This window comes from Phyllobates terribilis, unplaced genomic scaffold (genome assembly GCF_046119375.1).
Source record: "Phyllobates terribilis strain yellow unplaced genomic scaffold, ASM4611937v1 Scaffold_2__4_contigs__length_985480577, whole genome shotgun sequence".
In the NCBI taxonomy this organism is placed as follows: domain Eukaryota; kingdom Metazoa; phylum Chordata; class Amphibia; order Anura; family Dendrobatidae; genus Phyllobates; species Phyllobates terribilis.
In genome coordinates this window covers 856280959-856299997 of record NW_027362762.1, presented here as the reverse complement: position 1 = coordinate 856299997, position 19039 = coordinate 856280959, and the positions used below count along the sequence as shown (strand labels likewise).

Here is a 19039-nt window from a genome sequence, read left to right as displayed (position 1 = left end):
GCCACGCAGCCCCCCTGGATGCCCCTCTAGCCAGCCCATGCCCCCCTCACACCAGCCACGCAGCCCCTCTGGATGCCCCTCTAGCCAGCCCATGCCCCCCTCACACCAGCCACACAGCCCCCCTGGATGCCCCTCTACCTAGCCCATGCCCCCTCACACCAGCCACGCAGCCCCCCTGGATGCCCCTCTACCTAGCCCATGCCCCCCTCACACCAGCCACGCAGCCCCCCTGGATGCCCCTCTACCCAGCCCATGCCCCCCTCACACAAGCCACGCAGCCCCCCTGGATGCCCCTCTACCTAGCCCATGCCCCCCTCACACCAGCCACGCAGTCCCCCTGGATGCCCCTCTACCCAGCCCATGCCCCCCTCACACCAGCCACGCAGCCCCCCTGGATGCCCCTCTACCTAGTCCATGCCCCCCTCACACCAGCCACGCAACCCCCTGGATGCCTCTACAAAATTTATTCACATGGTCAGCTCTCCCCACCTCAATCCACTCCGGATCAGCATCAGTCCTCACAGCAGAACGCTGAACACGAGTTCCTCAGCAGAGCCATAGCCAGGGCACAGGTTGTTGCACACAGCTCAGTACAGGAACCGCAGCAGAGTCCTGGAGTCCTCTCCACAGCACAACTCAGGAGCAACTACAGGAGCTCCTCATCACCAGTCCTCCCGTCCATGCACAACGTACACACAGCTGCAGCTGCACGGCTAATTTCAACTGGACTGAGAAGGTCCCGTCCCCTTCCGGTGACGTCATGATTCCATGAAATTACTCCTCCCCCTCAAGAAATCAACTCCAAACTAGACGCTCCCCCTGTTGCTGAGGCGTGGTGACGCTGTAGCTGGGTGATTGCAGTCAGAGTAGTGGTGTTTGGCGTCTGTGCTACAGGTAAGAAGATGGGAATGTGCCAAGGTGATTACTACATTCAGGACAATAAGTAGCTAGATGTAGGTGTGCAGAATCCCACTCCCAATAGTGTCAGCCTCCCGCACCCCCTCATGTCGTGGACTGTCAGGCTCCCGCACCCCCTCGTGTCGTCGGCTGTCAGGCTCCCGCACCCCCTCGTGTCGTCGGCTGTCAGGCTCCCGTACCCCCTCGTGTCGTGGGCTGTCAGGCTCCCGCACCCCCTCGTGTCGTGGGCTGTCAGGCTCCCACACCCCCTCTTGTCGTGGGCTGTCAGGTTCCCGCACCCCCTCTTGTCGTGGGCTGTCAGGCTCCCGCACCCCCTCTTGTCGTGGGCTGTCAGGCTCCCGCACCCCCTCGTGTCTTCGGCTCTCCGGCTCCCGCACCCCCTCGTGTCTTCGGCTCTCCGGCTCCCGCACCCCCTCGTGTCTTCGGCTCTCCGGCTCCCGCACCCCCTCGTGTCGTCGGCTCTCCGGCTCCCGCACCCCCTCGTGTCGTCGGCTCTCCGGCTCCCGCACCCCCTCGTGTCGTCGGCTCTCCGGCTCCCGCACCCCCTCGTGTCGTCGGCTCTCCGGCTCCCGCACCCCCTCGTGTCGTCGGCTCTCCGGCTCCCGCACCCCCTCGTGTCGTCGGCTCTCCGGCTCCCTCACCCCCTCGTGTCGTCGGCTCTCCGGCTCCCGCACCCCCTCGTGTCGTCGGCTCTCCGGCTCCCGCACCACCTCGTGTCGTCGGCTCTCCGGCTCCCGCACCCCCTCGTGTCGTCGGCTCTCCGGCTCCCGCACCCCCTCGTGTCGTCGGCTCTCCGGCTCCCGCACCCCCTCGTGTCGTCGGCTCTCCGGCTCCCGCACCCCCTCGTGTCGTCGGCTCTCCGGCTCCCGCACCCCTTCGTGTCGTCGGCTCTCCGGCTTCCGCACCCCCTCGTGTCGTCGGCTCTCCGGCTTCCGCACCCCCTCGTGTCGTCGGCTCTCCGGCTCCCGCACCCCCTCGTGTCGTCGGCTCTCCGGCTCCCGCACCCCCTCGTGTCGTCGACGGTCGGGCTCCCGCACCCCCTCGTGTCGTCGGTTGTCAGGCTCCCGCGCCCCCTCGTGTCGTCAGCTGTCAGGGTCCCGCGCCCCCTCGTGTCGTCGGCTGTCAGGCTCCTGCACTCTCCCCTTGTCGTCTGTGGAGAAGATTAATACATATTTTCATTTTTCAGGTTTTCTCTTATAAAACAAGATCCCTGAGCTTCTGTCTTTGACCGAAAAAAATGTCTTCTGACAAGTCGCTGCTGTCTGCAGAAATGAACACAAGCATGGAGGAAGCGCTGTATGAACAGATGCTGATGAAGGTACGAAAGATGAATTGGAGAGGCCAGCAATCACCGGGTGAATGTCTCCTCCATCAGTCGCCGGGGGCGCGGCAGTCTCCAACATTTACCTAATGTGTATTGTTGGCTTTAGACCCCTCACAGTTGTACTATTTTGGTGCAGGAAAAATCAGTTTGCAGAACCATCCTGTTCATATTACTCACTGATTCTCACTTGTTGCCTCATTTCAGGCCAAACAGGAGATACAGAGCAGAATACCGAACTTACCAGAAAGCAGACAGATCAGACCCCAGCCGGGTGAGATGGGCGTCCTCTGATTATTATCCAGATGACTTTGTGCATATTATGTGACAGATACCACAGTGGGGCAGTGGGGTCTTATTGACTGCAACGGTCACATGATGCAACCAACGTTGGGGGTCACATCGTTTTTTCTTATGCAGTTGATTACATGTAAATGCTGCATGGCTTTTGCCGATTTTATTGTGTTTTTGTTCACTTTTTGTTTTTATTTCTGTGTTAGGTTTCTGCATTAAAACTCGCACATCCAAAAATACCAAAATCTTTATTAACATCTGCAAGTCGAACCAGATCCCAGCGCCCCCGGACTTGACGGAGCAGGAGTTAGTCAGCATCCTGGAATCTGATGATCCCTCCGGCTATCGAATCCCCATGAGCCTTGGAGAGCCCCACGTTGAAGTTGATAATAGTACTTTTTTTTTTTTTTTTTTTTTAATACAGCGCGTCTCTTTTTAAAGGGGTAGTACAGAGATATCCTTAAAGGGGTTAAAATAGCAAGTATTACAACTTACTAATCCTCATTGGTCAAAGGTGCCATCTCCACAGGTTTTGGTAGGTCCACTTCAGTTTGACATCTTGTTGTTGACTTTTGAACTTTTTTGGTTTAGATTTGGGACTTAAAGGGATTGTCCACTACTTGGATTCCCCTTTAAGAACTTATACCACTTATTCATAGCAGCCCTACTAAGGTCAATGGGTGAGTTGGCACCGCAAAGTATCTAAGTCCTGGTGCACTTTGTCCTACAGGTGGAGGCGGCTGCACGGCGTACGACATAGTGATTAATGGCACCTTCTTTGAGAAAATTAAGGTAACTGCAATTGCTTATTCCAACATACAAGCTGTCTGCTCTCCTTTGTGTCAGCTCCTTACTTTGTATTTTTTTTATTAGAATAATGAGCTTTTCAGGGAATTTTTTATCACCGTGGCCATGGAGGGACTAGAGAACAAGCACGAAATGGAGCTGTCAAGAGGTAACGACCGCATCACTGATATTTTCCTTGATTTTTCCATCGACCACACAAGGACTTGTTCTTTCGTGGAGCAAGTTTACCATATAATATATTGAAATGTTTTATGTACCAACCTGTTGTATGGCACCGTATCAAATGCCTTTGAAAAGTCCAGATAGACAACATCCACTAAGTTTCCCTGGTCCAACCTAGAACTTACCTCCCCATAGAATCTTTTCAGATTAGTTTGCAGGACAGATCCCTCATAATCATATGTTTAGGTTATTCTTATTGAGGTGCTCCAGGTTAGTATCTCTTAGAAAACCCTCAAAGATGTTGCCCACAGTACAAGTTAAACTTACCGGCCTATAAATTCCAGGCTCAGATGTTATCCCCTTCTTGAATATTGGTACCACATTTGCTATGTGGGTGTAACGCTGGTGGATATGGACCCACTGCCCCATGGGAGGGTTGTGACTAGGTGTCTACTGGGTCTCCACTAGAACCTCTGGTGGTAAGGATAGACTGGGCTGCCGGTAGACACCAGGTACCACTTCAGGGCAGTCCCCGGGACTGCAGCAGCATTCCGGAGGTACCAGGGTACCAGACACAGGAGAGCGAAGATAAGGACTAGGTCAGACAGTCTGAGATTGGGGCAGGCAGCACAGGTTCAGGATAGAGAAAAATGGCAAGGGGGACAGGGGTTTTTGATACCAGAAAACTCCTTTAACGCTTGCAACCTCTGTTGCTTGACTGCAACTCACAGTCAAATCAGTCAATAAGAATTTAGAAATGAGAGGAGATAAGAAGCCGGGCTGATCCTCCGCGCTGGTCCTGAGACACACAAGGATTAATGATGAACCAAAACTTACTTTATTCCATGGCCTACGCGTTTCGTGGCTACACTGCCACTTCCTCAGGGCTCGTGTAGCCACGAAACGCGTAGGCCATGGAATAAAGAAAGTTTTGGTTCATCATTAATCCTTGTGTGTCTCTGGACCAGCGCTTAGGATCTGTTATGATCTGCTACAAGCACTAAGGAAAGACAGGAGATCTGTCCCTACAATAGAACTAAGCTAGATCCCTACGATGTAACGGGGAACCTGATCCTGCGATCACACCCGCTAAAGTCCTCAGCTAGTCTGAACGAAGACCTATAGATGTGAGGGAGGGATCCCTACAAGAACTAGGGACTGGGAGAAAGATGGACACCTCCTAGCAGAAATTGTAGCAGTAAAAAGACAAACAAACAGCATAGAACATAGAGGTCAAAAGACCTAGCTAAACTGACTGAGAAAGGTAACAAAGCACCTGGCTAGCTTAAGAGTAGAAATTACAATGAAGTCCAGCAAGGCCAGAAGGGCGGAGCAGGATTAAATAGGCAAAAACGGTCATGTGACCAGCATAATAGAAAAAAACTAACAGGAGAGTTCTAACAGTACCCCCTCTTCTATGAGGATCCTCCGGATCCCCTAGGCCCAGGCTTATCAGGAAACCTCTTGTGAAATGCTCTGACAAGTCTGGAAGCAGAAACATCATCTGCCCTCACCCAATGAGTTATCCTCGGGACCGAAACCCTTCCAAGCGACGAGATACTGCAAACTCCCTCTATACCGTCTAGAATTAAGGATGCGGGAAATTTCATATTCCCCGTCCTCCACCACCGGAGGAACAGTGGCAGTGGCGTCTCTATCTGATACATAAGCTTTTTTCAATAGAGAAACATGAAACACCGGATTAATCTTCCAGGGGGTAGGAACCTCCAACCTAACAGCAGATTGGTTAACTACCTGAAGCACCTTAAAGGGCCCTACAAACTTGGGACCCAATTTTTTAGAAGGAATCCTCAACCGCAGATTCTTAGAGGACAACCAAACCATGTCACCAACAGTAAAAAAAACCTCTTGACGTTTCCTGTCAAAGTAACTCTTAGATTTTTTGGTAGCCTCTTGAAGATTACCACGCACATCCGTCCAAACTCTTTCCAAATCACCGGAAAAACTCTCCTCCTCAGGCACAGCCGATACCAATTTGGAGAATGACCCAAAAGACGGATGTCTCCCAGAACAACAAAAAAAAGGCGAACACCCAGCAGAAGAGGATGTATGGTTGTTAAGAGCAAATTCAGCAAGCGGCAGAAACTCAGACCACCCCTCTTGATTGTCTGCCACAAAACAACGCAAGAACTGCTCAACATCCTGGTTCTTCCTTTCTGTCTGGCCATTAGACTCAGGATGATATCCAGATGAAAATGACAAATGAACTCCCAACCTGTCACAAAAGGCACGCCAAAAACGAGCCACGAACTGAGGTCCCCTATCAGAAACAATGTCAGTAGGAACACCATGGAGTCTGACAATCTCCTTGACAAAGGCCTTAGCGAGTGTCTTAGCGCAGGGCAGTTTGATGAAGGGAACCAAGTGACACATCTTGCTAAAACGGTCCACGACCACCCAGATGACCGTGAAACCCTCAGAGGGGGGAGGGTCAGTAATAAAGTCCATAGCCAGATGTGTCCAAGGTGCACTAGGAACCTCCAGAGGGCAAAGCAACCCCGCAGCAGGAGTATGTGAAGACTTAGATCTAGCACACACAGTACATTGACGCACCCACTTAATGACCTCCTTCTGCCATCCAGGCCACCAAAAACTGCGACCCACAAGTCTCTTGGTCTCAGAAATTCCAGGATGACCTGCCAACCGAGACTCATGACACTCAACAAACAAATCTCTCCTAAAGGTCCTAGGCATAAACAACCTCCCATGGGGAGTCATAGAATCATAGAATCATAGAATGGTAGAGTTGGAAGGGACCTCCTGGGTCATCTGGTCCAACCCCCTGCTCAAAGCAGGATTCACTAGATCATCTCAGACAGATGTCTGTCCAGCCTCTGTTTGAAGACGTCCATTGAAGGGGAACTCACCACCTCTCGTGGCAGCCTGTTCCACTCATTAATCACCCTAACTGTCAAAAAGTTTTTTCTAATATCTAATCTGTGTCTCCTCCCGTTTAGTTTCATCCCATTGCTTCTAGTCTTTCCTTGTGCAAATGAGAATAAAGATGATCCTTCTACAATGTGACAGCCCTTGACATATTTGTAGACAGCTATTAAGTCTCCTCTCAGTCTTCTTTTTTGCAAGCTAAACATTCCCAAATCCTGCAACCGTTCCTCATAGGACATGGTTTGCAGACCAGTCACCATTCTGGTCGCTCTTCTCTGAACTTGCTCCAGTTTGTCTATGTCTTTTTTAAAATGTGGTGCCCAAAACTGTACACAGTATTCCAGATGAGGTCTGACCAAAGAGGAGTAAAGACCGATAATGACTTCACGTGATCTAGACTGTATGCTTCTGTTAATACATCCCAGAATCGTATTTGCCTTTTTTGCTGCTGCATCACACTGTTGACTCATGTTCAGTCTATGATCTATTAGTATACCTAAGTCTTTTTCACATGTACTGTTGCTTAGCTCTATTCCTCCCATTCTGTATATGCTTTTTTCATTTTTATTGCCCAGATGTAGTACTTTGCATTTTTCCCTGTTAAAAACCATTCTGTTGGTTGATGCCCACTGCTCCAGTTTATTTAGGTCTTTTTGAATCCTCTCTCTCTCTTCTCTAGTATTAGCTATCCCTCCTAGCTTTGTGTCATCAGCAAATTTAATCAGTTTACCCTCAATTCCTTCATCTAAATCATTGATAAAGATATTGAACAATACAGGTCCCAGGACGGAGCCCTGTGGTACCCCACTTGAGACATTCATCCAGCTGGATGTGAAGCCATTTACAACCACCCTTTGAGTCCGATCACTAAGCCAGTTATGAATCCACCTAACAGTTGCCTGGTCCATTGCATACTTGGTCATTTTTTCAATAAGGATGGTGTGAGATACTTTGTCAAATGCTTTGCTGAAGTCAAGATATACTATATCTACAGCATTTCCCTGATCCACCCAGTCAGTGATTCTGTCATAGAAGGAAATTAAGTTAGTCTGACATGACTTGTTAGTTACAAACCCATGCTGACTCTGGTTAATCACTTCATTCTTATCCATGTACTTACATACATGTTGTTTAATAATTTGTTCAAAGATCTTTCCTGGTATAGAAGTCAGACTCACTGGCCTATAGTTCCCTGGGTCCACCTTCTTCCCCTTTTTGAAGATAGGAACAACATTTGCTCTTCTCCAGTCTTCTGGGACTTCTCCTGTTCTCCAAGAATTTTCAAAGATTATGGAGAGTGGTTCTAAAATTTCTTCTACGATCTCCTTCAGTACTCTGGGGTGTAATTCATCTGGACCTGGAGACTTGAACTCATTTATGTTAGCTAAATATTCCCTCACAATCTTTCTGTTTACAGATAACTTGGATTCCTCTATTCCTTTAAAAGGACAGTGAAGATCAGTTGATGTTACATTTTCTTTCTGAGAGAAAACAGATGCAAAATAGGAATTAAAAAGTTCGGCCTTCTCAACATCCTCTCTTACCATTTCTCCATTTTCATCCTGTAAAAATCCTATAGCATCTTTGACTTTTCTTTTACTTTTGACATACCCCCAAAATCCTTTTTTATTGCTTTTGACATCTCTTGCAAGCCTTAATTCATTGTCAGCTTTAGCTAACCTGATACGTGCCCTACAGGATCTGCAGACTGCATTATAATCTTCTTTAGATATGCCTCCCTCTTTCCATTTAATAAACATTTCTTTCTTTCTTTTTAGCATGTGTTTAAGTTCTGTGTTCATCCATCCTGGTTTCCTTAAATGCTTCCCATTCTTCCTACTTTTCGGGATTGTTAACGATTGTGCTTTGAGAATCTCATTTTTAAAAATTTCCTATCCTTCCTGGACATTTTTGTCCTTAAGGACATCCAGCCATTGGATCCCTCCTATTCTCTTTCTGAGTCTCTTAAAATCTGCCTTTCTAAAATCTAACCTTGAAGTTTGAGTCTTCACATGTCTTCCTCCTCTAGTTATCCAAAATTCTATAATAGCATGATCGCTGCCTCCTAGGGTCCCAGCCACCTTTACCTCCTCAACCATTTCCTCCCTGTTTATAAGGATTAGATCCAAAGTAGCAGATCCCCTTGTTTTCTCCCCTACCTTTTGGAAGATAAAGTTGTCAGCAAGAGAGGATAAGAATTTGCTTGACCTGTTAGTTTTACTTGAGAGAGATTCCCAACAAATGTCTGGATAGTTGAAATCTCCCATGACCACTACGTCATATTTTTTGGAGAACTTGGTCATTTGATACATAAAGAGTTCATCCATATCTTCAGCTTGCCCAGGTGGCCTGTAGTAAATGCCTACAATGGTGTCCTTTCCGTTGTTCTCTCCTTGTATTCTTACCCAAACAGTTTCCACAGAACTCCCAGTCTCTGAAGCTTCAATCTCTGTGCAGATATACGCTTTTCTAACATACAATGCAACACCTCCTCCTCGTTTATCAAGTCTGTTTCTTGCAAATAAGTTGTATCCTTTTAGCCTTTTATTCCAATCATGTGTATCGTCCCACCAAGTTTCAGTGATTCCAATGACATCGTATTCCTTTTCCTGCATTAGTAGTTCCAATTCTCCTTGTTTGTTGCCCATGCTTTGTGCATTTGTATAAAAACATTTTAGTTTGTGATTGGTTTCTCTTCCTCCCATATTTTTATTATTTAGATTTTTTTGTCTTTGTTCTTCTTTTCCACTTCCAGTAGCAGAGATCTCAATAGTATTTGTCAGCTGTATGGCTTTTTCTGGCCTTTTGCTTCCCTTCCCACATTGTTCTAGTTTAAAGCTCTTCTGATGAGTGTAGCAAGGCGGCTTCCAAATACATGTTTTCCAGTCTTCGTAAGGTGCACCCCATCTCTAGCAAGTAGTCCATCGTATAGGTAATTCATTCCGTGATCCAGAAATCCAAATCCTTGTTGACGGCACCATCGACGTAGCCAGTTGTTCACCTGTAGAATCTTATTCCACCTCATTGTTCCATGGCCATCCACTGGGAGGATGGATGAGAAGACCACCTGCGCTCCCAATTCTTTCACTTTCTTGCCTAAGTCTTCAAAGTCACTGCAGATGGTTTCCAGGTCCTTTCCTGCGGTGTCATTTGTTCCCACATGTATTAGCAGGAATGGGTAGTGATCTGTAGGTCTGAAGAGTCTTGATATCCTGTCAGACACATCTTTAATTTTTGCTCCTGGAAGACAGCACATTTCTCTTGAGGTTATGTCTGGTCTGCAGATAGCGGCCTCTGTTCCTCTTAACAGGGAATCCCCCATGACCACCACTGTCCGTTTTTTCTTCACAACATTCTTCTTTCTCCATCCAGGAGGATTCTGAGGGCTTACAAGGTTATTCATTGCTGGCAAAGTCTTATTTTGCTGTATTTCTTCATGGTTCTCCTGCGTGAGAGCCTGGTACTGGTTCCTGAGCAGTATGGGTGCTGACTGCCTCTCGATCCTCCTGCTTCTGTGGGTCACATGCTTCCATTCCTCTGTTTCGTCAGGTGCAGTTCGAATTTCTTCTCTTTCTGAATCATGAAGAGATAATTCTGCTCTGTCTAAGAACTCTTCACCTTCCTTAATGATTTTCAAGGTAGTTAACCTCTCTTCTAGATTTCGCAACTTTTCCTTCAGCAGGGACACAAGCTTGCATTTCTGGCATGTGAAGTTTGGCTTTTCCACTGGCAAGTCTGTGAACATGTAGCAGGATATGCAGCTCACCAAATGGCTCCTGGACTCTTCCATGTTCTTATTGTTAATGTTCTGAAAACAGTGAAAACAGTGTTAGATGGGGCATTCTCCTGTGCTTTAAGAATCTCATCTTCCAAAACGGAGTCCAATGCAGCAATCACAACACCTTCTTGTAAAATGCTCTCCTCCTCCTCCTCCTCAGCACCGACCATGGGAGAAAAGCTGCGAGACAAAGCATCCGCTTTAACATTCTTGGTACCCGGGATGTAAGTAACGGAAAAATGAAACCGCAAAAAAAAAAGTGCCCACCTAGCCTGACGGGCATTCAAGCGCTTGGCAGCATCAAGATAGATCAGATTTTTATGATCAGTGAAAACCTGAATGGGAAAATCAGCACCTTCCAAGAGATGACGCCAGTGTTCAAATGCGAGTTTAATAGCCAGCAATTCCCGATTATCAATATCGTAATTAAGTTCAGTCTCAGAAAATTTTTTTGAAAAAAAAGCACAGGGATGTACTCCATCCTTGTTTTCCTGAGACAACATCGCACCGACCCCCACAGAAGAAGCATCAACCTCAACCAAAAACTGCTTAGTCACATCAGGCTGCATAAGGATGGGGGCAGAGCTGAACCTCTCCTTTAGAAACACAAAAGCTTCAATTGCCTCAGTAGTCCACTGAACCGTATTAGAACCTTTCCTGGTGAGATCGGTCAGTGGTTTAACAATAATAGAAACATTTTTAATGAATTTTCTGTAATAATTGGCGAAACCCAAAAACCTCTGTATCGATTTCAAACCAATAGGCCTAGGCCATTCCTGCACAGCTTGAACTTTCACCGGGTCCTTCTCAAAACCCTCGCTGGAGATAATGTAGCCCAAAAAACGAATTCTCTGTACAGCGAACTCACATTTCTCCAGCTTAGCAAAAAGCAAATTGTCAATCAATTACTGCAATACCTCACGTATGCTCCGCCAATGAGACTCCAGGTCAGGCGAATAAATCAAAATGTCATCCAAATACACAACCACATTTCTGCCGATCAAAGGTCTAAGGATGTCATTAATAAGATTCTGAAAAAATGCTGGTGCATTGGTAAGACCAAAAAGCATAACCAAATTCTCAAAATGACCCACAGGAGTGTTAAAAGCAGTCTTCCATTCATCACCCTCCTTCATGCGCAACAAATTGTATGCCCCCCGGAGATCAATTTTAGAGAACCACTTGGCCCCCACTAACTGGTTAAACAAATCAGGAATCAATGGCAGTGGGTAGGGATTGCGTACAGTAATTTTATTAATCTCGCGAAAGTCCAAACAAGGACGTAAACCGCCGTCCTTTTTTTTAACAAAAAAAAATCCAACAGCCACAGGTGACTTAGAGGGTCTGATATGACCGGCGGCCAAGCTCGTCTGTATGTATTCCTCCAAAGCCTTTCTCTCAGGAATAGTCAGATTAAATAAACGACTTTTAGGAAGAGTCGCTCCAGGGACAAATTCAATGGTACAATCGTAGTCTCTATGGGGAGGCAAAATTTGCGACTCCTCCTCAGAAAAAACTTTCCAAAAATCCTGAATAGGTACAGGTAATTCCCCTTTATCCACAGCAGCAATGCGCCCGTTACAACACTTGTCATAACACTTAGGGCTCCAGGACTTAATTTCATTGGTAGACCAATCCAGTACAGGATTGTGCAATTTTAACCAGGGCAACCCCAAAACTACTGGAGAAGGCAAATTATTTAATACCACCAAATCCAAATTTTCTTGGTGAATACCATTAATAGTGAGGGGAAATTCATAAACCTTGTGAGTAACACATTTCAAGGGAGAGCCATCGACAGAAACCACGGCAATAGGGTATGACAAAGGTTTGGGTTTTAAATTAAGGTTTTCCAAGAATCCCCCATCAATCACATTCAGAGTTGAACCACAATCCACAAATACCCGAAATTCAATTAATTCTTCCTGAGCTGCGGTAGTAGCAGAAAGAAATACACCCTTAGTGATTAAACAGGCTATATGGGCGTAACTGACCTTTTTTTTTTTTTTCTTTGTTCATACGAAGCACACAGTTCTTAATGAAATGGTCAGATTTGCCGCAATAAAAGCACAAACCTTCAGAAAACCTGCGGTCTTTTTCCTGAGAGCGGGGTGACATCGCCCCAATCTCCATCGGCTCTCCAGTGTCGGTACAGACCCTCTCAAGACTCGGAGCTGACATGGCAGAGGATTTACTCTCATTAACCCTTGCACGCTGTCTCCTGTCCACCCGTATAGCTAATTGCATTGCCTCCTGCAAGTTTCCAGGTGTAGGATAAGCAATCAGCAGATCCTTAACCCTTTCACCTAGCCCAGCAAGAAACAAACTTTTCAGAGCTGAATCGTTCCACCCCACCTGAGCAGACCACCGACGGAAGTGAGTACAATAATTTTCCACATTACCTGATCCCTGCCTCAAATGTCTCAATTCCGTCTCAGCTGATGAGACACGATCAGGATCATCATACAACAACCCCAAAGCAGAAAAAAAACTATCCACTGATCTAAAGCACGGATCACTAGGTTGGAGAGAAAAGGCCCATCCCTGAGGTTCTTTGCGCAAAAGTGACATTATGAACCCTATGCGCTGTGATTCATCACCAGAGGATCTGGGTCTCAAACGAAAATACAATAAACAAGCATTTTTAAAGGAAAAAAAATCTTGTTGTTCACCAAAAAATAAATCAGGCAATCGTACCTTTTGCTCCACAAAATGCGCTCCAGAACAGCTACTCACGTGTTGTTGGAGCTCGGCCACCTCCAGAGAGAGTCCCTGCAGGCGTTGAGCCAAATCCTGAACCGACACCATGATGGAAACTGGAGGTCTTTCCTTAGAGAAAATTTTTTTAGGCTGGACTTACTGTTATGATCTGCTACAAGCACTAAGGAAAGACAGGAGATCTGTCCCTACAATAGAACTAAGCTAGATCCCTATGATGTAACGGGGAACCTGATCCTGCGATCACACCCGCTAAAGTCCTCAGCTAGTCTGAACGAAGACCTTTAGATGTGAGGGAGGGATCCCTACAAGAACTAAGGACTGGGAGAAAGATGGACACCTCCTAGCAGAAATTGTAGCTGTAAAAAGACAAACAAACAACATAGAACATAGAGGTCAAAAGACCTAGCTAAACTGACTGAGAAAGGTAACAAAGCACCTGGCTAGCTTAAGAGTAGAAATTACAATGAAGTCCAGCAAGGCCAGAAAGGCGGAGCAGGATTAAATAGGCAAAAACGGTCATGTGACCAGCATAATAGAAAAAACCTAACAGGAGAGTTCTAACAGGATCAGCCCGGCTTCTTATCTCCTCTCATTTGTTTATTGATCAGCGGGGTCTCCTGCAGCGGCCATCTGACAGGTGCTTCACAGTTGGTTGTGACTCACACAACCTCAGAAGGTGAGTCAGACTGATTGTGGGACCTGGTATTTACTTTTATATGGATAAAGCCCTATGTGCCCTGTCTTTCTTATCTTTTGCTACAGTAAGAATTTAGGGCACTTCTATGGCAATATTTTGCATCAGTATTTGTTAGCAGACGCCAGGAGTGGATCCAAAACAGAAGAGGTGAAAGTGTTTCAGTTACTATTTTTCACTGTGTTTGTTCCCCTCTGGTTTTAAACTTACAAATACTGATGTAAATTAGTGCCCAAAATACTCACTGTGTGAATGAGGCGAGGAAGCTGCTTGTAGTACTGTAATAGAAGTCCTTAATCTGAGGATGAGTGCTGTAATTCTTGTCTTCTCTGCTCCATCAAACTCCCCAGAGCAGGGGCAACCCCTGGGGCAGAACTGCTGGCGGTAGATGTCCAGACGTATGACTCAGTGAAGTGTGATGGACCCCGACTCCCAAACAAAATGAATCAGACACATACAAAATAAATACACAAAGCATTGCAATTAGGTGTCAAACGTTCTCAACTTTATTTAAATTTACATGACACCGAAAATGGCACAACCCTCGACTCACGAAGAGTCACCCTCCAGCGCTCAGGAGAGGAAAACCCCCTGTGGAGGAAACCTCTAGGGAACCATGGCTGAAGGGCTGCCCTTCCCTTGGGCTTAGAGAGTTAGTGCCGATATATGACGGAGTTTTAGAATTTGTACATATTTACAGAGAACGACATAACAAATATAGACTATTAATGTGATAAACTGGATGTGGGAGAGATCTGGCTGCGATATCTGTCACCACATTTATTGCTGGAACGAATTTAGTTGATCTGATTTCCCAGGTGGATCTACCACTTCTCCCTTACAGATCCAGCTCAATCTCGTAAGAAGTTGGGTACTTGGTTACAGGGGTTGCTCATTATGGATAACCCCTAATAGGATGAGTATCCCCCCCTCCCAATTTATCACCTATTAAAGTCAAGGATCCATCCATGAACTCCCAAAGAAGAGCAGCTCTTTGTACATAGTAACAGAAGGGGATCCTGTTTTGGGGACCCCCCCTCTGTTACCTTCCCATGCCCCCGGGGTGTCTAAGAAGACAACCCCTTTCCCTGCTAGAACCTCCAAATGACACCAATGTTGGCACATTACGTGGGGTGGTCAAGCTCAAGGTCCTCAGGCGCATCATCAGTAATGGCGCTGATCGTGGCAGCGCGGCATTCTTTTATGGAATTTTCTTTATGACACTTGTTTATGCCCTCACAATAGTTGTCATGGTTACTACAAGGGCTATTACTGATGCAGGGTTCAAGTATTAACCCTTTCATCATTGGTAATTCACTTTCATTATGGAGGCAAAAAACTGTACTTGATACCAAGCAGGAGTCTTATCATTACGGCTTCCCTTAAGCACCATAAGAAATAAAGATTATAGAACATAAGTACAAGTGTTTCAGCAGTGTTTTGCACTTTTTAGATCCATAGATTGGGCTTATAACTAGCGCTTTACAAAGCAGAAAATTAAGAGGAAATTACTTGTAAAATAATATTATAGGGAATTGCATTTCAAGCATTTTCCTAATGTACATTCTACATACTTGCATAGTTACATAGGTTGAAAAAGTTTGAACTTTAATGTCCTAGGTCTGTCTCCAAAGTTATACATTTTCTATTACTAGATTATTTATAACCCACAATGTCATGTTTTGTTAAAAAAGTATCCAGCCCTTCTATAAATGCTGTTATACTATCTGCCATTACTATATCTTGTGGTTGGCATTCCACAGTCTGACTGGTCTAACAGTTAAGAATCCTTTCCTATTAAGTTGCCAGAATCGCCTCACCTCCGCTTGTTATGAATGTTCCTGGTGCTTTGTAAGGTCCTGGAAAGTGATAAGTCATGTGCCAGTACTATGCATTGACCACATATGTATTTATACATATAAATGTATATTTATGAAGGAGATGATAATTACCCTCCATAGAGGTCTTATGATTAGTGTTGAGCCACCCCCGTAGTGTTCGAGTTCGGTTCGGTTCGTCGAACACCCGTGTGTTCGCCGAACTGTTCGTCGAACTGTTCGTCGAACACCTTCGAACACCGTTAAAACCAATGGCAGGCAAACAAAAACACATAGAAACACATAGAAAACACCTTCAAAGGTGTCCAGAAGCTGACAAACTACTCAGAAGACATAACTAACACATGGAAAAGTGACAAGTACATATAGTCATGCGAAAAGAAAAGAGGTGGAGGAGTAAAAGGAGGGGGAGACACAGATATAGGCATGTCATGGCCTTCTAAAATCCAAAAAGTGAGAAGCCGACACGGCCAGTCCGTTCCTGCCCGTGCCATCTCTGTGTCGCCGGGTTTGTGCCAGAGCCGCGGTGGACCCTGACGGCCAGCCCCCCTCTCCCAATACTGGTGCCTGTCCGCTGGTGGGTCGAGCGAGCCCCCCTGTGGTGGAGGCAGCTCTAAGCTTTTTAATTTAAATTGTCTCTCTAATTTGAATGAATACACTTTAAATCCATTTACAAGGATCTATTGGAGGGCAAGTCTCATGCCAGCAGCCGCGTAATTCCAGCTCCAGTAGCGTCCACTAAAGCTGCTGCAGTTAAAAAGCTTTTATAAGGATCGAGCTCGGCTGTCCACCGCAAGGCATCCTACTGCCAGTCCCAGCCCCTATGCCTTGGGGTGCCTCCTGATGCTCTTCACTGAGTATCCCGTGGTCCCGAAGCATTTCCTTTGAAAAAATGAAGTGTCCAAACTACAGGTGGTGTAGCTTGCTTAACAGCCGGGATAATCCGCTGACTAGCAGACCCTGCTACTAGGCACAAAGTATTTCCTGGGCTAGATGCAGTTAAAAATTTGTAATTAGATAGTCTCGTTGGATGCTGAGAAAGCATTCCATAGAGTCTCCTGGCACGCCATATATGATTCTCTTAAAAAGCTTGGGGTAGGGGTCTAGGGGACCCTTTTATAGCCAAAATCACGGCCCTGTATCGCAATACGTCACCTAGGCTGAAGATAAATGGAACTGTAGCACCCTGAGGGCTCGGTTGCTACAGAGGTATTGCACCTCACCCAGAGGTGTGATATCTCACTCTCAGGTAAGGATGTAGTGTGGATCAGGACCCGACACCTGCATGCATTACACCACATTGCCGTGGGGCAGGGCGACCAATATGCCCCTGAGATGGGCACGACAGTCCCTGTCCCTGGCTGGAGTGGAGGGAGGGAACACTGAGGAAGGGGAACCCTGTAGTGCAGGAGCAGGGAGGAAGCAGTTCCTGGGTGCATTGAGAAGGGAGTATAAAAGGTGGGCACCATCTTAGTTCAGTGCAGAGAAGTCTGAGCAGAAGTGGCAGGGAGCAGGGGCTCTGCATGAGCTCTGCTCCGGAGGCGGGCCTAGTAACAGAGGCCCAGGCCTGGAAGAGGGAGAAGGAAGGAAGAGGAGCGGAGAAGGCTCCAGGAACGAGGAACGAAGGGATCTCAGGGGTGCGGACGGGCGAGTCGCCACCGCACGCCAGAATCCACCTGCGTGGAGGGGTCAGGCCAAAGGGGGAGACCGGTCCCCGAAACTAGTGGAGGCAGGAAACGACCCTCAGCTAGAAACAGGAGGCTGTGACATTTTATGTGGCGCAGCCCCTCGCTACACCCGCTAGGAAGGCACCACATAGGGTCAGGGAAACTGGCGCCAAGTTTACCAAGAGGAGGCCCGAGGCAGCCGGACAGAAGGGTTGGTAAGAAAGGCCAGACAAAGGACACACAAAGGGGGTCCTGTGAAGCGCTCCAAAGTTATCTGGGAGTTGTCTGAGCCCCTCACCTGGTGAGCACAGTACGACGTGGGCAGCCGTTACCTGCAGACGTGGTCTGGATAATAAGAACTATGAGTAAAGGCCCTGGACTGCATCACTGACTCCGTGTCATTACTGCTGCTGCCCTGCACCATCACCCCCATCCTCCGCATACACTGCCCTGAGGCTATACTCCTCCCGTGGGGAGTTATGCTACGCTCTGCTGCACCCACAACACCAGCCTCAGCGGTCTGCCCTGGAGCGGCGGTTCACTCTGACCGCAATCCACGGGTGGCGTAGTCGGACATTTAAACATCAAAACCACATAAATAGTTCCGCCACTGGTTTGACCGCCCTGAGCCACGGAACCGGGTTGCCGCCACGGAGACTACAACCACCAGCATCCACCAAAAAGGGTCCGGCTCCGGGTGTCCCAAGGCCCAGGGGGCGCGTCAGAACATTTTCATCACCTTTCACAATCACCAATGGGACAAGGCAGGGATGTTCTCTGTCCCCTCTCTTATACATCCTAGTGACGGAGCACCTGCTCTCATCAATTCGCCATAACCCCAATATTAGGTGGATTGAGGTGGGAGGCACCGAGTACAAGTGCTCTCTATTTGCTGATGATGTCCTAGTATATATCACTCAATCACATATATCCATCCATGCTGTTATGGCTGAAATAGATCACTTTGTTACATGGTCAAATTTTAAAATCAATGCAGCGAAGTCTGAGGCCCTCGATGTCTCCCTCCCCAAATCCATATAGGATTCCATCCAGTCCAACTTTCCCTTTGCCTGGCCCTCACAGGGTATCAAATACTTAGGAATTCCTATTCATAGAGACCTCTCCCATCTATGTTATCTTAATTTTGGGCCCTTTATTGAACAACTCCATACAGACCACGGTTGGCAAGTTAGAACTGTAAGATTCACTACGTGAACCACTGGTGTTTTGTGGAAAAGCACATGTACACTGTGTTCCAAATTATTATGCAAAAAGTGTTTAGGAGTGATAAGGGAAGAATTTGTTTGTTTGTCAGTTAAACTCATTGATGGTGATGTGTGTCAGGGCTCTTTATATCACTGTAAGCAATTGCAGACACCAGTGCTAATTAGTTTGTCAGGTGTGTCCAATGAAAGGCAAGACTACTTAAGAAGGCTCTCTCACATTATTCAGCAGCCTACATTTTCTGCCAAAATGGGAAAGAAAAAGGATGTGTCGGCTGCTGAGAAGCAACAAATTGTGGAGTGTTTAGGTCAAGGCATGACTACAATCAACATTGTGCGATGATCAGGATGAAGTGTCTTGGCAATCAAGAAGTATGTAGCTGATTCACAGTACACACGTGTGCGTGCTGATAAGGGCAAATTGAGGACTCTTTCCTACAGGCAATTACGTCAGGTTGAAAGAGCAGCGGCAAAAAAGCCTTGTCATAGCAGCAGACAAGTTTTTGAAGCTGCTTGTGCCTCCAACGTCCCCCGAACAACAAGATGCAGGGTCCTTCAGAGGTTTGCAGCTGTGCATACGCCATCCTGTCGACCTCCTCTATCCACTTCACACAAGCAGAAACGGCTCCAGTGGGCCAAACATTACATGAAGACTGATTTCAAAACTGTTTTGTTCACGGATGAGTGCCGTGCAGCGCTCGATGGTCCA

The 19039-nt window shown here is 46.9% G+C and overlaps 1 protein-coding gene across 1 annotated transcript in view; it reads left to right on the top strand.

Moving 5' to 3' along the window:
• The first annotated feature begins 753 nt into the window (after positions 1 to 753).
• The window catches only part of LOC141253024 (PIH1 domain-containing protein 1-like), a 31345-nt gene continuing 13059 nt past the window's right edge, over positions 754 to 19039 (top strand). Inside the window, exons 1-6 of the mRNA XM_073670783.1 lie at positions 754 to 894; positions 2105 to 2236; positions 2447 to 2513; positions 2740 to 2925; positions 3264 to 3325; positions 3407 to 3488. Of these exons, the coding sequence (XP_073526884.1) occupies positions 2156 to 2236; positions 2447 to 2513; positions 2740 to 2925; positions 3264 to 3325; positions 3407 to 3488 (478 nt within the window). The 5' untranslated portion in view covers positions 754 to 894; positions 2105 to 2155. The remainder of the gene's footprint in view (positions 895 to 2104; positions 2237 to 2446; positions 2514 to 2739; positions 2926 to 3263; positions 3326 to 3406; positions 3489 to 19039) is intronic.